Source organism: Pistacia vera, unplaced genomic scaffold (genome assembly GCF_008641045.1).
Source record: "Pistacia vera cultivar Batoury unplaced genomic scaffold, PisVer_v2 Contig391, whole genome shotgun sequence".
Classification (NCBI taxonomy): domain Eukaryota; kingdom Viridiplantae; phylum Streptophyta; class Magnoliopsida; order Sapindales; family Anacardiaceae; genus Pistacia; species Pistacia vera.
Genome location: NW_022196214.1, coordinates 139,809 through 154,763, shown reverse-complemented (window position 1 = coordinate 154,763; position 14,955 = coordinate 139,809). Strand labels below are relative to the sequence as shown.

The window sequence follows — 14,955 nt, the reverse complement described above, 5'->3', positions numbered from 1 at the left end:
TTTTCTCATTCTAATCCGCTTCTCATGGCGGAGACCGCTCTCTCTCTCATGGCGGTTTACATGCGGGTAACTCACACTCATGGATTCCCCATCGCACGACCTATTTTCTTTTTCTTTCTGTAGCACTTAATAATCATTTATTCTCTAGTGCTAGTTCTTCTTCTTCTCTTTATTCTAAGAGAATTGGTCTTTTCTTTATCTATTCTTAGAGTGTTTCTTTCTCATTTTCTATTTTTTTCATGTGATTACTCAATTAAACATTACCATAAGGATGGCTCATGCCTAAAATCTTTCTTATAGCATTCATGACATGCAAATGTGCTATGTTGCATAAAGTAAGGTTCTTACTTTGGTCATGCTTCTTTTAAACATTTCATCAAACAATATGTATGCAAACATAAACTCGATTCTAATTTTTAGTGATACTTCTTTCTTAACATCCAAAATAGGAGTTCAACTCCTTTAAATCATCACACATCCTGCAAAGAAAACACACTTCAAATATTCCTCTCAAATTCTTCTAATTCTCTCCATATTTCTACACAAACTATCAACTAATCCACCCTACTCATGGTGGAAATTTTTTCATAAAACAACATTGAACTCATTCATGAATTCATCAACTCATTTCAAACATAGAAATTCAAGCATTAAGCATGATAAAATCTCTACACATCATTCAATCATACAAATCAAAACTTAGGTGGATTTACTTACCTTAAGTTCAAGGAGAAACCACTTAAGCTCTCTACTCTTGATGGCTGATACTTCCTCTTAAACCTTCAATACAAACTCAATAAGGATTCTACTCTCAACAATAAAACTTACATCTAGAGTAAGGATTCTCACTTTAGTGGTAGGATCAACTTGTAACAATTTTAGTCAAAAGCCCTCAAAGATCCTTGGAAAATTGAATGAAAATTTGAGAGAAGTGAAGGATGAAAGAGGCGGTGGAGAAGAATCAAGTGAAGGGTTTCTAAAGCTAAACCCTTAATATCTCATATTTTCTCCACTCTTTCACAATATACCCTTGCTCCTTTGAAATTCCACCTAAGACCTTTCATTCTTTGCAAAAACAACCCCATTCAAACTATTCTCCATGCAATTTCCTTGTATTGCACTCCCAACTTTTCCTGCTAATTAGGGGTAGAATGGTCATTGAGTCTCAAAAGGAAGAATTCTCTAAATCTCAAGGGACAAATTCAGCCGAGTCTTCACCACAGCAAAGCTATTTCTTCGCCCCGGCGAAAACTCACAGCAGCTACACGGGGATGTAGCACTTCATCGCCGCGGCGAAGTTTCTTCTTCGCCCCGGTGAAGACTGTAACATCAAGATTTCGCCAAGTCTTACAAATTTTCAGGGTAATCACTCAACTAAACCAGTACACCCTTTCAACTAAGGGTAAACCAAGCAATATTAAAAACATACATACTCAAATGAGGATAAATCAACAAACATTCAAGCCATTCATCAAATCTTAACTACGTACCTCAATTGGGACGTTACAATAGCATAGGTGATGTTGGTAAGGTAGAGTTGGGAGAAAAATAAGGTAAGCTAAATGTAGTTGTGGTTGGTCTGGATAGTGAGGAAGTTGAAGTCTAAAATGAATAAGAACTAGTAGGACATAAAGGTGATAGAGAAGGTTGACTAGAAGATGCAGTGTCCAGAGAGATTGACTGACCAAGTATGGAAGGACAAGTAGAAGGAATTGAATCTGAAGCGGGATTGGAAGATAACCTGGAGACAGAAACAGGAAGATGCCAAACTAAAGGAACAAAGGAATTGGAAGAGGACTCAGTGTGTATTAGATTAGGTGAAGAATTGGAAGTAGAAGCAGTAGATGTTTGGAATGGAAAACCATATTCATCAAACTTTACACTTTGACAAATATAAATTCGACTAGAAGTATCCAAGCACTTGTATCCCTTGTGATGCAAACTATAGCCAACAAAGGTGCATTTAATGGTATGAAAGTTAAACTTGTGGTTGCTATAAGGTCGGAGGAAAGGATAGACAATACATCCAAAAACATTAATGATTGAGTAATTTGGGAGAGTTTTGAATAGAACTTGGAATGGTGATGCATTAGATAAAACAGGTGTGGGCAGTCTATTGGTGAGGTAGGCAGTTGTTTAAAAGGTAAACCACCAAAATTTAAGTGGTATGCTAGCTTGAGCTAGTAAGATCAGGCCTTGTTCCACAATTTGTCTATGTTTCCTCTCAACTCTGTCATTTTATTGGTGAGTGTGGAGACATGGATGTCTAAAGATGATGCCATGTTCTTGTAAGTAAGGTACTAACTTCCTATACTCACCACCCCAATCAATTTGAACACATTTTAAAGGTGTATTGAACTGCTTTTCAACTAGGACATGAAATTGTTTAAAAACACTAAAGGTTTCAAATTTGGCTTTTAAAGGAAAAAGCCAATTAAATCTACTATGGTCATTAAGAAATTGAATGTAATATTTGTAGCCTTCGGGAGATGTGACAAGGGAAGGTCCCCAAAGGTTTGAGTATACTAACTCAAGTGGTTTAGAGGCATGAAATGTAAATCTAGGATATGTGGATTGGTGTAACTTGCCAAATTGGCAAGCTGAACAGAATGTAACATCATTCTTAGCATGGTTAAGTATGTGTAAATCATCAAGCACTTTTGTAAGAATGGTTGGATTGGGATGTCCTAATCTTTTGTGCCATAACATGATATTGGTTGTTTGAATAAAAAATGATTGAAAAGTATTTATTTCATTGAGTATAGGTGCACCACCAGTACAGGATATAGATTTGGATACAAATGGTCTACTATATTGCATAAAACTTTGATTAACAGAATCAACACAGGCAGATTTACATTTATTAAAAATAGGATTTGAAAACATTTGTGTGGGAAAATAGGTGCTACAAGGCTTATTACATGACTCAGTAATTGAAATAACAAGGTTGTTTTTTATGTTGGGGTTGAACAGAAGAATCCAAAGCTTCTACAGAAGTAGGTAAGGAATAAACTGGAGCTTGGAGTTGGTACAATCCACATTTAAGCATTCCTTTGAGTAGAATTACTATGGAGGACTTGTCCTTAACCACACAAGAGTCAATAAAAAACTCAACAGTGCCATGATTATCTCTAGTTAGTTTAGAAATACTAAGAAGATTTTTTGTAATGTGAGGGACATCCAAGACATTCCTAAGGTGTAGAGTTCTAAATGGACAAAATAAAGCAACTGAACCAATATGAGTAATAGAAAGAAGCTCACCATTACCAAACTCAAGCTGTTTACTGCTTGCATAACTGGTGCTTCTTGTGAGTTGAGAGAAATCTGAGCTAGCATGGTCTGTAGCTCTAGAATCCATGTACCAGGCAGCATCATGTACTGTAGATGGTGTGGCAATGTAGTTTATGGCTGCAAGAGTGGAGTTATGCAACTGAGATTGAGCCATTAGGGTCTGATTATGAAGATGAGCCTGATTATGCAGATGAGTAGCAGTTGAGTTTGACTGACGGTCAGCATTGACAATTGTGGATCCATGTGTTTGGTTAAATAAGGAAGGTGTTGTGTTTTGAGATATCATTGGGGATCCTAAGTAAGGGTTATGAGCATAGCAATGAACACCATGATTATCAACTGGATAGTAAGGATTTCCAATTCCAAAACTTCCAATTCCAGGATTTCCAATTCCAGAATTGAACGAGGGTTGTCTAATGAAACCAAAAGAGTGAAAGTTGCTCCTAACTGAGGTACTATTTCCTATAAAGCTTACATCAAATCGATGGTAACAAGTCAAGGCTAAAAAGACCTATTTTCCACATACTTGGCAAATGAATTTGCCTCTACCACCCCTCTGTCTCTTCCTCTACCACCAAAATAACCTCCGGGAAACTGCTGATTGTAAAACTGATCATGAGGCAGGGGATAATTGGACTAAGTTTGATTAGATCCAAAAGAGGAAAGGCTGAAGTTGGGAACATAAAGGTATTTGGATTGTGTGTGGAGGTCTGTTCTGTAGGTAATGAGACAATTTGACCAGACCATGTTTCTTGCTCTCGTTATCAATTGAGAGAGTAGCAACATTAGCTAATCCTCCATGAAACTCTTGTGAACAAGAGAATTCATTGTTGTGTTTGCCCTTTCAAGCCAGCTCAAGTTTTTGAAAAATATGTGCTTCTGGACAAATATGGGATCAAGCTTGGACTTTAACTAGTTGTGATATTTACAATAGCAACTTTCAGACTCAAGTCATTAGAATTAATTAAGCAACTTCATCTGTTATCAATACTCCACTTGATGATAAATTTTTGACCAAATCCTTCATCTTAAGAAAGTAATCATGCATGTCATGCTCTCCTTTCCTGTATTTTGTAAAAAGTTCTTAACATGTAATGTTTTAGCCCTAGATTTAGTAAGAAATTCCTTCTCTAATGTAAGCCATATATCTATAGCAGATTGACACTTAGGATTAGATTTCTTAGTTACCTCCAAGCTTGAGGGGTCTGATTGTGCTTGATGAAAGGAGTGGACAGAGATTAATCTAGTCAAGGGCTTTTCAAGATCATGAGTCCGACTGCGAATAATACTAGGACTTCCAAAATCGATGATTGTCCATGTTAACTTTGGTGAAATTATTGGAAGTGTGGACGAATTCATTGAAGATGATTGATGAGATTAACAGGTCTTAAGAGGTTTTAAAGCTGGAATTTTTGTCAGGATTGTTAAATGAAGAAGGAATATAGAGGAATCAGCCATTGATGATGTTGTCAATGGCTTTGTACCAAATGAACAATAACAGTAGGCGAGAAATGAAAGAAAATGAAAGAAAAATTTAGGAGGGAAAAAGTTTGTCATTTCCTTAACAAGAAACAATGGATTGTTCAGTTTTTATACACTGAGTATTGTAACGAAAACTGAATTGAATGTAACAGAATAGCTAACCATTCTTACATCAAAACAGTCAACTAAGTCACCTAATTAGTTAAACTAGTCAACATTTTCACTTTATTTCATATCCTAACAATGACCTATCTTAAACTACTTGCTTTTTAGAGCTCCACTAAATCAGGTTGCCACCAAGGTAAAAACAAAACCATTAGTTGACCTTCTATCATCAAGATTACTAGCCCAGCCAGCATTTGTATAACCTTCTCAAATAAGTGGAATAGTAGCTTTAATATGTAAACCACAATTTGTTGTGCCTTTGAGATATCAAAGTAGCTCTTTGCATGCTTGCCAATGTGGCATTATAGGAGCTTTCAAATACAAACTAGGCTTGTTTACTACAAAGGTAATATTAGATCTTACTACTATTAAAGTATTGTAAAGCACCTAAAGTGCTCCTACAGATATGAGGAGTAGAGAAAATCTTACTATCATTTAAAGCCAGTTTACAATCAAAAGCCATAAGTGTTGATTGATATTTGCATCAAGCAGATTGTTGATCGTTTTTCTTCAAAAGATCCTTGATCTATTTTGCTTCTATGATGTACAATCCAGAATTATCTCTAAAAGCTTCAATACCAAGAAACTAGTTCAAGAAGCCTAATGCCTTCAAAGAGAAATTGATATTAAGATCTAAAATAAGTTAGGAAATCAAGTGTGCATCATCACCTATTACCAATATATCATCAACATAAACCATCAAATAAATCACATGATCATTGTTATGAAAATGAAATAAATTGGCGTTTGACATTGAAGCTTCAAATCCCCATCTTAGAAGAGTTGTTTTAAGCTTCCTAAACCGAGTTGTAGTAGCTTGTTTGAGTTTATACAAAGCTTTGGACAATCTATAAACATAAAAAGGTATCAGCATTAATGAAACCTTCTGATTGTGCCATATACACTATCTCTTAAAGTTCACCATTAAGAAATGCATTATTTACATCAAGATGTCGAACTTTCCACTGTCGTCTAATAGATAAAGTCAAAATTACTCTAACAATAGCAGGCTTGATAACTAGACTAAAGGTTTCTGCATAATCTAAACAACCATTTGTTAAAAACCTTTAGCCACCAACCTAGCTTTACACCTTTGAACACTGCCATTTGCATTGTATTTCACTTTATAACCCTGTTTATTACCTATAACATTCAAACATGGATTGTATTGTACTAAATCCCAAGTGTGATTGTTCTATAATACAGTAAACTTAGCTTGCATAACAACTAGCCAGTAAAGTAATGCTAATGCTTTAGTGACTATTTAGGTTCTTGTGGATTTATAACAGCTAAATTAAGCAATGTTGTAAAAACCGTGTATGATTGAGACGAGTAGTCATAGGATGAATTCTTCCTAGAAAGGGAATATCAGGTACAACCACATCATCACCAGTAAAGATAGATGTATACACTGGTGACAAAACACTTGCAACAATTGAATGTGATGAATTTGACTGATTTGCAGTGGAATAAGTAACCTCAAATGATGCAGATGGTACAAAAGATTGTTTATTAGTGCTTGAATTTAAGTGAAAGAATAACTTGTAGTCACCATCTTTCTCTCTCTCCTTAGTCTTTTTTTCAATATTTTTGGGTTGGATTTTGTAAGAAAGGGTAAACAAACACTGTTCTCACAAATCCCAAGGTTAAAAAAAGCAAATATAAAATGCTGAGTTTATAACTGAACATGCCCTAAAATTTTAGCCATTGAACTTCAATGTTTGCTGCATGTTTTTGTATTTTAGAAGATCAGTAAGTCTTATGGCATTGATCTCCTAGGGAAGATAAGAGCTATAACCTCATTTTCTTTTCCAAGAACATGAAAATCTCCATTTTGCAAGATTCTTGTGAAAATTGAGCAAAAATGCCTTGCCTCTTGTTGCTAGTTAATTTGATGGGATTGGTCCTTCTTCTTGTGGCTTTGGTTGTGTTCTTACGTGTATTGAGATTGTGGAGCTAAGTTCAATCCAAATTAGTATTGCATTAGGACATGGGTTTTCCTAATATGTTTTTATATAGAATTGTTTTTCTTTAGGAATATAATTAAGAATAGGAATATAATTGTATTAGGAATTAAAATAAAATCCCTAATAGGATATGAAGTTTGAGTCCAATTAGGAATAGTATCTTGTATTACCTATAAAAAAGATTAAATCTTAGAGTTAGACAATTGAATACAATAAAAGACAAGACCACAATTAAAGAGTGAGCACCACCAAAGAGAGGTTTAGTGAGAGAGTTAATTTGTGAGATTTGTGAGAGACTCTTGAAATTTTCTTTTATAGTGAGATTTTGCAACGGCAAATAGACATTGCTCTCATATAGAAAGTGAACCACTATAAATCTTTGCTTGTGTGTGGTTTTTATTATTTGTCCTTTGCTTTATTTTCTTCAAATGGATTTATGATTTGCTAGCATCTATTAAATGCCCACAACAACTGTATCAAAGCCCAGGTTTGAGGAAGAAAGCAATGGTTGGAGAAGAAAGAGGATATGTGCTTGGGATCAACAAGTTTGGTAGAATAGATTACGCATTTTGGAAGATGCAAATTGAAGATCATTTGTATGGCAGAAAATAAATATACCTTTCTTAGGAAAGAAACCGAAGAGATGTCAGATAAGACTGGGCACTCCTTGATAGAGAAGTATTGAGAGTCATTTGATTGACATTGACCAAGAACGTGACAAGTAACATGACAAATGAGACAACCACAATAAGGTTGAAGGAGATCTTGTCTGATATGTGCGAGAAATACCTTATACGAATAACAAGGTACATCTTATGAAAAGATTATTTAATTTGAAAATGAGAGAAGGTGCTTCCGTGACAGAGCATATGAATGATTTTAATATAATCATTAATTAACTCTCATCTGTAAAAATTGATTTTTGTGAAGAAGTTTATGTCCTAATTCTTATTAGCTCCATACCAAGTAGTTGGGAGTCCATAAGGGCAACAATTAGTAATTCAACAGGTAGTGCGAAATTAAAACTCACCGATGTCAAGGATAAAATTCTTGCTAAGGAGGTTCTAGAAAAGATTCAATTGAGACAACATTGAATACTTTGAATGTCGAAACAAGAGGTATGGGCTACGATAAAAATTCACATCGAGGCATAGCAAGATCAAAATCAAGGAACAAAAGAAGCAAATCCAAGTTTGGGAGAAAGATAGAGTGTTGGAATTGTGACAATACATGTCACATAAGAGGAATTGCAAAGTACCAAAGAAAGAGGAGAACAACAATACGACACCGCTAATGCCATAATTGAAGAGTTACAAGACGCTTCACTTTTATTTGTTGATAGTCCTATTGACTCTTGGGTTTTAGATTCAGAAGATTCATTTCATGCCAATACACACCGTGAAATTCTAGAAAATTATTTGGATAGAAATCATGAAAAAGTATACCTAGCAGATGGAGAACCTTTAGATATTGTAGGTATATGTGATGTTAGGTTGATGACGAATGGATATGTGTGGAAAATCCTGAAAGTAAGTCATATACCTAGATTTATGTGTAATCTAATATCAATAGGGTAGCTTGACGACGAAGGCCATAGTGTGTCATTTATGGGTGGTGCATGAAAACTTAATAAATGACCCACGGTAGTCTTAGAAATTTAGTTGTAATAGTAAATGCTAGTGTTACCTCAAGTTTGTGACATTATAGACTTGGGCATATAAGCGTGAAAAGAATGAAAGAGCTTTAATCAAAGGGAAAACTACTAGAGTTGAAGTCAATTGATCACAGTTTATGTGAAAGTTGTATCTTCAGCTAACAGAAAAATGTGAGTTTTTCCAAAGTAGCAAAGGAACTGAAGGTAAAGAAGTTGGAGTTGGTTCATGCAGACGTGTGGGGACCTGCTCCCATGTCATCCCTTAGAGCCTCAAAGTACTATGTGACGTTCATTGATGATGCGAGAAGAAATAGAGATGGCAATGGGCCAGGTCGGGCCGGGATCGGGTACCCCTTGGCCCGAGCCCAAGCCCAACCCCATGACAAAGGCCCAGTCCCGACCTAGGCCTGTCACGGGGATGACGGGTAAAGACCAAGCCTGGCCCAACAGGCTTTTTGTAATCTCAGTCCCAACCCAAGCCCGCCCATTTTTATAATGTGAATTTTTAAATATTAATAAATTTCAATTTTTTATATTTTAAATTCTAGAAATAGTTTTTAAATATTAATTTATTTTTTAATACCCACCAAATATTAATAAATTTCAATTTTTTTTATATATATGTAAGATAATTCTGTAATTAGATATATAGTATAAGGGTAATTTCGTAAAATTGTCGGGTTGGGCTAAGCCGGGCCAGGACTGAAGATATACCCATGCCTAGCCCGTACCCAAGGGCGGGCCTTAAAATCAGTCTTAGGCCCAAGCCCAAGCCTAAACCCGCTAACACCAAATAAAGCCCAACCTTTTCGGGATAGGCCGGGCCGGGTACTTGAAAATACCGAAACCATTGCCATCTCTAAGAAGAAATGTAGAAAAATGTATAAGTTTATTTTTTGAAAAATAAATCTGATATTTTTTATACTTTGAAAATGTGAAAAGTCATGATTGAGAATTAGAGAACTTTAGAAATTCAATTAACACCTGACACCATCATCAAGATAATATACACCTGACACCATCATCAAGATAATATAAAGAAATTATATAGGGACAAAAACATGAAGTAATTCATCATTATATCTGAAGTTTTCTTTTACATTCTTAGGCTTTTTTCTGCTTATTGGTTTTTGCGGGAAAAAGAAATTGGAAAAACCAAGCAGCCAAAATTGCCCCAATAAATGGACAAATCCAATAAACATAAAACATCTCCCAAGTGTTGTGCTTATTGTTAAAATATGCCCACCCAAAGGCATTGGCTGGGTTCATGGAAGGTCCAGTGTATCCAGAACCAGCAAGAACTAATCCCGCAGTTGATAATGAAAACAACCAGACCTGCAAAATTAGGTTTCTCGGACCCTTCTGCATAATAACAAGCAATGAAAGGCAAAACAAAAAGGTCAACACCCCTTCAGCTATGGCTCCACTATGCAAATCCACTTTCAGAAAGGGCCCCTTGAGCATACCCTTGTATTCTGCCGGCATCATCTGTAAGCAGGGGCGAAACCAGGAATTAGTTTCTGGAGGGCTAGAAAAAAGTATACTTAAAATGAAATATTATCTCACACTTTGATGTGAATAAAGTGCGTTATTGAAAGGTTTATACTTATGCATAAATCATAATTTGTTTCGAAAAAGATGAGAAATAAAAACAATATATATATAATAAATTGAACCTATTATAATTTTATTAAGAAAAGAAATAATTTTTTTATTGGGGTTAAGAGATTTAAAAAAATAATAATAATGAAAACACTCTAAATAGTGTATATATAATTAAGAATTTAATTAAAATTTTATCTTTTTCCAGCATTTTCAACCGGGACCGGAGCCAGGGGAGCCACCCACTGGCAACGTCCCTGCTGTATGATATTCAATATTTTACTAATTAACAGATTTTTATTAAAGGATTTAGGAATTGAGGTTTCTGGTTTACCTGCAAAATTGCCTTGATACCTGCGATTCCACCAGCGGCCTGAGCAGGAAACCGGACGGCGACGGAGATGAGAGACGAGTCCGATTTAAGGCCGGCGGTGTAGGAGGAGAGAGAGGTGGAAGGATTGAAGCTGGCACCACCCAAGAGCTTGCCGATGAAAATGAATGTTATTATAAAGATAGTGGCCAAAGTGGTGCTGATGAATAGTTTTACTGGAAAAAAGTCTTGAAGACCGAAAGATGTTGAAATGATGCGAGTCAAAATCCCCCGAAGCGCCGAGCAAAACACCCACATGGCTGTGAACACGGCATCTCCGATGGCTGCCTTTATCACACCCATCAATGAAAATTAGTTTCTCTTCTGGTTTTCTCTGTTTCTCCTCTCGTTATTGCTATTTTATATTTGAGGCCGAACGACTTATACCTACCTAAGGTTTGGTAAAACAAAACAGATTGGTACTCAAAAGGTTTCAAAATGATAAACAAGTACCTTCCGTTAGTAAAAAGACTAGAATGACCTTTGAGAAATATTAGTCTATTTTTTTAATTACTTTTAGACCACTAAAGTTTATTAATTCTATCAAATACCCCCAGAAAAAAGTTTAAAAAATAACAAAAACACCCTCACTCACCCATACTTGCTAGATTCCGATGACTACCGCCGGTGGTAGCCAGAATCTGTTACAACAGTCTACGCCACCACCATAAATAGTTGGTAATTCACAGATTTAGCCTTTTCCAGCCAGATCTACCATGGATCTAACCAGAAAAGGCTAGATCTAACGTGAAAAGGCCAAATTTGGTCGGAAACCGACGGCCAAAGAAATGGCCGTCGTTGACAGACAACGACGGCCAAAGATGGAGTGTTGCGGCCATCGACGGCTAGATCTGGCCGTAGATCTGGCCGAAAAAGGCCAGATCGGTGAATTATCGACCATTTCTAGTGGTGGCATAGACCGTTGTAACAGATTCCGGCTACAACCAGCGGTGGCCACCAGAATCTGGCAAGTATGGGTGGGTGGAGGTGTTTTTGTTAATTTTTAAACTTTTTTCTGGGGGTATTTGATGGAATTAATAAACTTAAGGGGTCTAAAGTAATTAAAAAAATAGACTAATATTTCTCAAAGGGCATTCTAGTCTTTTCACTAACAGAAGGTACCTGTTTATCATTTTGAAACCTTTTGGATACCAATCTGTCATTTTTCCAAACCTTGTCGTTTCCCCTATATTTGATGATGTTATCTTTTGAGAAGGCACCAACAAATAGAAAAGTTAAATAAAAAACGTTATCTCCGAAGAAAGAAAAAGCCAAGATGCGAACCAATTTTCAAAAGCGATGTATTTATATTTTATTTTTACTGTAATTTATGTAATATAAAAATCTTGAAATAATTCATTGGATCAATTATGGTATTGATTTGAGTTAAAGTAAATATTTTAATAACTATTAGCAGCACTATAATGTCAACAAAATTTATATTTAAAATTAAAAGAAAAACTGTATACAGCAAAAGAGAATTAATGCAAGTTTAAGTAAAAAAATGTATTGTAGGGAAGAAAGTCAATCTTGAAGAGCTTGGAATCCAAGTGCAAGAACACTCTCCTTTTATTCCTTTTTGTCAAGGAATCTCAGACCTCGATTTTGTTGATTTATCACATGTTACAAAATAGTTTCAAATTAGTTTATTTTGTCGAATCCAAGCCTAGCCTGAAGATTAAGACCCCAATTTTACAATGACTGTATTATTTAATTCCTTTCAAATTTTTCTGTAAATTTCAAAATTAATTTTATTTGTTAAAAAAATTTAATTCCAAATTACCCATGTCTAAAGTGTTTCCTTCTCTGAAACTTCATTAGCTTTTACTACATGCTTTCCTTTTAATAGGTAGAATTTTTTTGCAATAAATAAATAAAACGTAAATCATCTCTGGCAATCCAGGTGATAAACTTACTGTTTGTATAATTTATGAAATACCAGTTATGATTGATTTAAAAAAAATAATTCAAAAAGCTCTCAAGATGGAGTTGTTTGATTTGAAGTTAAAATATAATTACAGGTTTACGAAAGAGATGTAAAAATTTTAGAATAAAATCATATGAAGTTAACAACTACTGTGATAAACTTGAATGTAAATATAAATATTATGATGTTGCTATGTTTCTGTCAAGAGGGTGCATTTCAAGGTTTGATATATTGATATTTATATTTAACATTTTTATATAGTATACTATTATTATGAGTGTGAAGCATGTGACCAATAATTTTTATTTAAATTATATATGGACACGAGATCGTGTCTAGCTAGGCATAGTAGTTGAGAGTATTCCCTCGTATCATCTTTCAGATTATTATCGTTAAAAATAAAATAGATTATAAGATTATTAATATTATTTAACTCCAAGTTGGAATAATTAAAAAAAAAGACCAGCTTAACAATTACCAATCGAAGGCTGTGTTTTCTTTTAAATGGTATTTTAGCTAGAGATGAAAGTTTTTAGGATCTCCGCACATTTGGGGATGCTCTTTACATTTTTATTATTTTTTTATTTGACTTATACTATTGTTCATGAAAACTATATAAATATTCGAATTGATATGACTCATATAAGAATCAGGTAAAAAGTAAGATTAAATTTTACCAGTAAGATTAAATTTTACCAAGCTTAAATAAATCATGTGTCATCCACACAATAAGGTAGCATAAGTTTGCATAAAGTATCTAAATATGATTTTTTATTTTTTTTCATTTACTAGTTGTGCAATTAATTTTGAATAAGAATATTTAGAATTGTAAATTAGACTGAGCCAATCCAAACCTAGTTTTGGGCTAAATTCGGGTTTGATGGACCCATACAAAGAAAGCCCAATTCAGGGTATGAATAATAAATTTCAAAATATACATATTTTTAAAATAGAATGTCAAAGATGCCCTTAACTCTTTCATAATCAAATTAAGGTTATTTTGACCATCTTCATTAATAAATAAAAAGTTAAGAACTTCTAGCGAAAGAGAACAATGTTCTGAAAACCGGACCGGACAATGACCCGTTCAAGGGTCTGGTTTCCGGTTTGACCAGTTGGACCGTAATTTGTAAAATTACATGTTAGTCCCTAAAGGTTTGAAATTCATCAAAAACACCCTTATGATACTCCCTTAAGGTTTGAAATCTATCTAAAACACCCCTATCGCGCGAAGATTCTGGTGAGTGGTGGCAGTAGCGATGATCGACGGCCAATCGAAGCTGGAATCTTGGGGCCTTTGATGTGTAGGTGTCGGCGACTCTGATGGTGGTACTAGGGAGTTCCATCGGTGTCGGAACTTGCCGGAATCAACAAAAGAAATTCGACGTCGCGTAAACTTTAGGTGGACGGTGATCAACGAAGGCTGGACGACGGCGATTGAAAATGGATGGGTTTGGTCGTGAAGATGCCGTCACGTCGAATGGGGGTGTTTTCTCCTTCGAAAGATGCTGGAATCCGGCGGGATTTAACTGCGATTGGACCGCGATTCGGCACTATTCCGAAGGTCCAATCCGGTTTAAATCAAAATAACTGTTTTTTATATATACCGAACCGGATTTGCCACCGGTTGCCAGTCGAACCAGTCCGATAGGGCGGTCCGGTCCGATTTTCAGAACATTGAAAGAGAAACCCAACAGAAATTGAATTCATTATTATGGATAATATCAAACTCATAAACTTTTATAAGTCTTTTAGTTACCGTTTGTTTTAATTTGAAATAAATTAGTTCTAATTTTTGAATCTAAATTAGCTCGGGCTCGACTCGAGCGACTCAACTTAGCAGGCAAGTCCAGTTCAAGCTGCCCGATTCTCGGCTCGCCAAACTCGCAAGCTTTAGTGAGCTCGGGGATATATGATACTTTTACAACTATGAAGGGGGTCTATGAAATTTCTCAGTTTGAAAAATAACAAACACACCCCATATACCCAAATTCAAAAATAAACCAAATTCAAAAATAAAATTGAAACCTAAATCCAATTACAATCCAGAGATGATTCTCAACTAAGCTACCGATTCCTACACGTCCAATGTAGATCCTGATAAAGTAGGCTTGGGAAGAACTTACTCCTAAAAGCTAACTCAAATGAAGAGCGTGCCCAATCACTTATATGCACTATAACAGCCCACTATTGGGGCAATGTGGGATAAATTCAACTTCTAACACCCTCCCTCACGCTCGGCGTGCAAGGTCGGAGTCCAAACCCATCATCGCCCCAATCAAAGAGGGGAGAGAAACAAACGTGGCTCTGATACCATGATAAAGTTGGATCCGCGTAACCTATGTTTAAGATTAAGCCTCGTCCCATGAAATCTGGCTCTGATACCATGTTAAACAATCCAAAGAAATAAGAAAAAGAGGAGGCGAGGGTTTCATTGATACTGCACAATGCAATTGAATACAAAAGAATGATTTAACCTAAATACAAAGAGACTATA

The 14,955-nt window shown here is 35.4% G+C and overlaps 1 protein-coding gene across 1 annotated transcript; it reads right to left on the bottom strand.

Annotated features, from left to right (window-relative positions):
- Positions 1–9,607: 9,607 nt before the first annotated feature.
- LOC116141065 (aquaporin SIP1-1-like) lies at positions 9,608–11,783 on the bottom strand. The gene is made up of 3 exons (XM_031426613.1): positions 11,724–11,783; positions 10,496–10,897; positions 9,608–10,047 (listed from the first exon to the last, which is right to left on the bottom strand). The coding sequence occupies exons 2-3, from the start codon at positions 10,832–10,834 to the stop codon at positions 9,664–9,666; spliced, it is 723 nt and encodes a 240-aa protein (XP_031282473.1). The 5' UTR covers positions 10,835–10,897; positions 11,724–11,783; the 3' UTR covers positions 9,608–9,663.
- Positions 11,784–14,955: the final 3,172 nt, after the last annotated feature.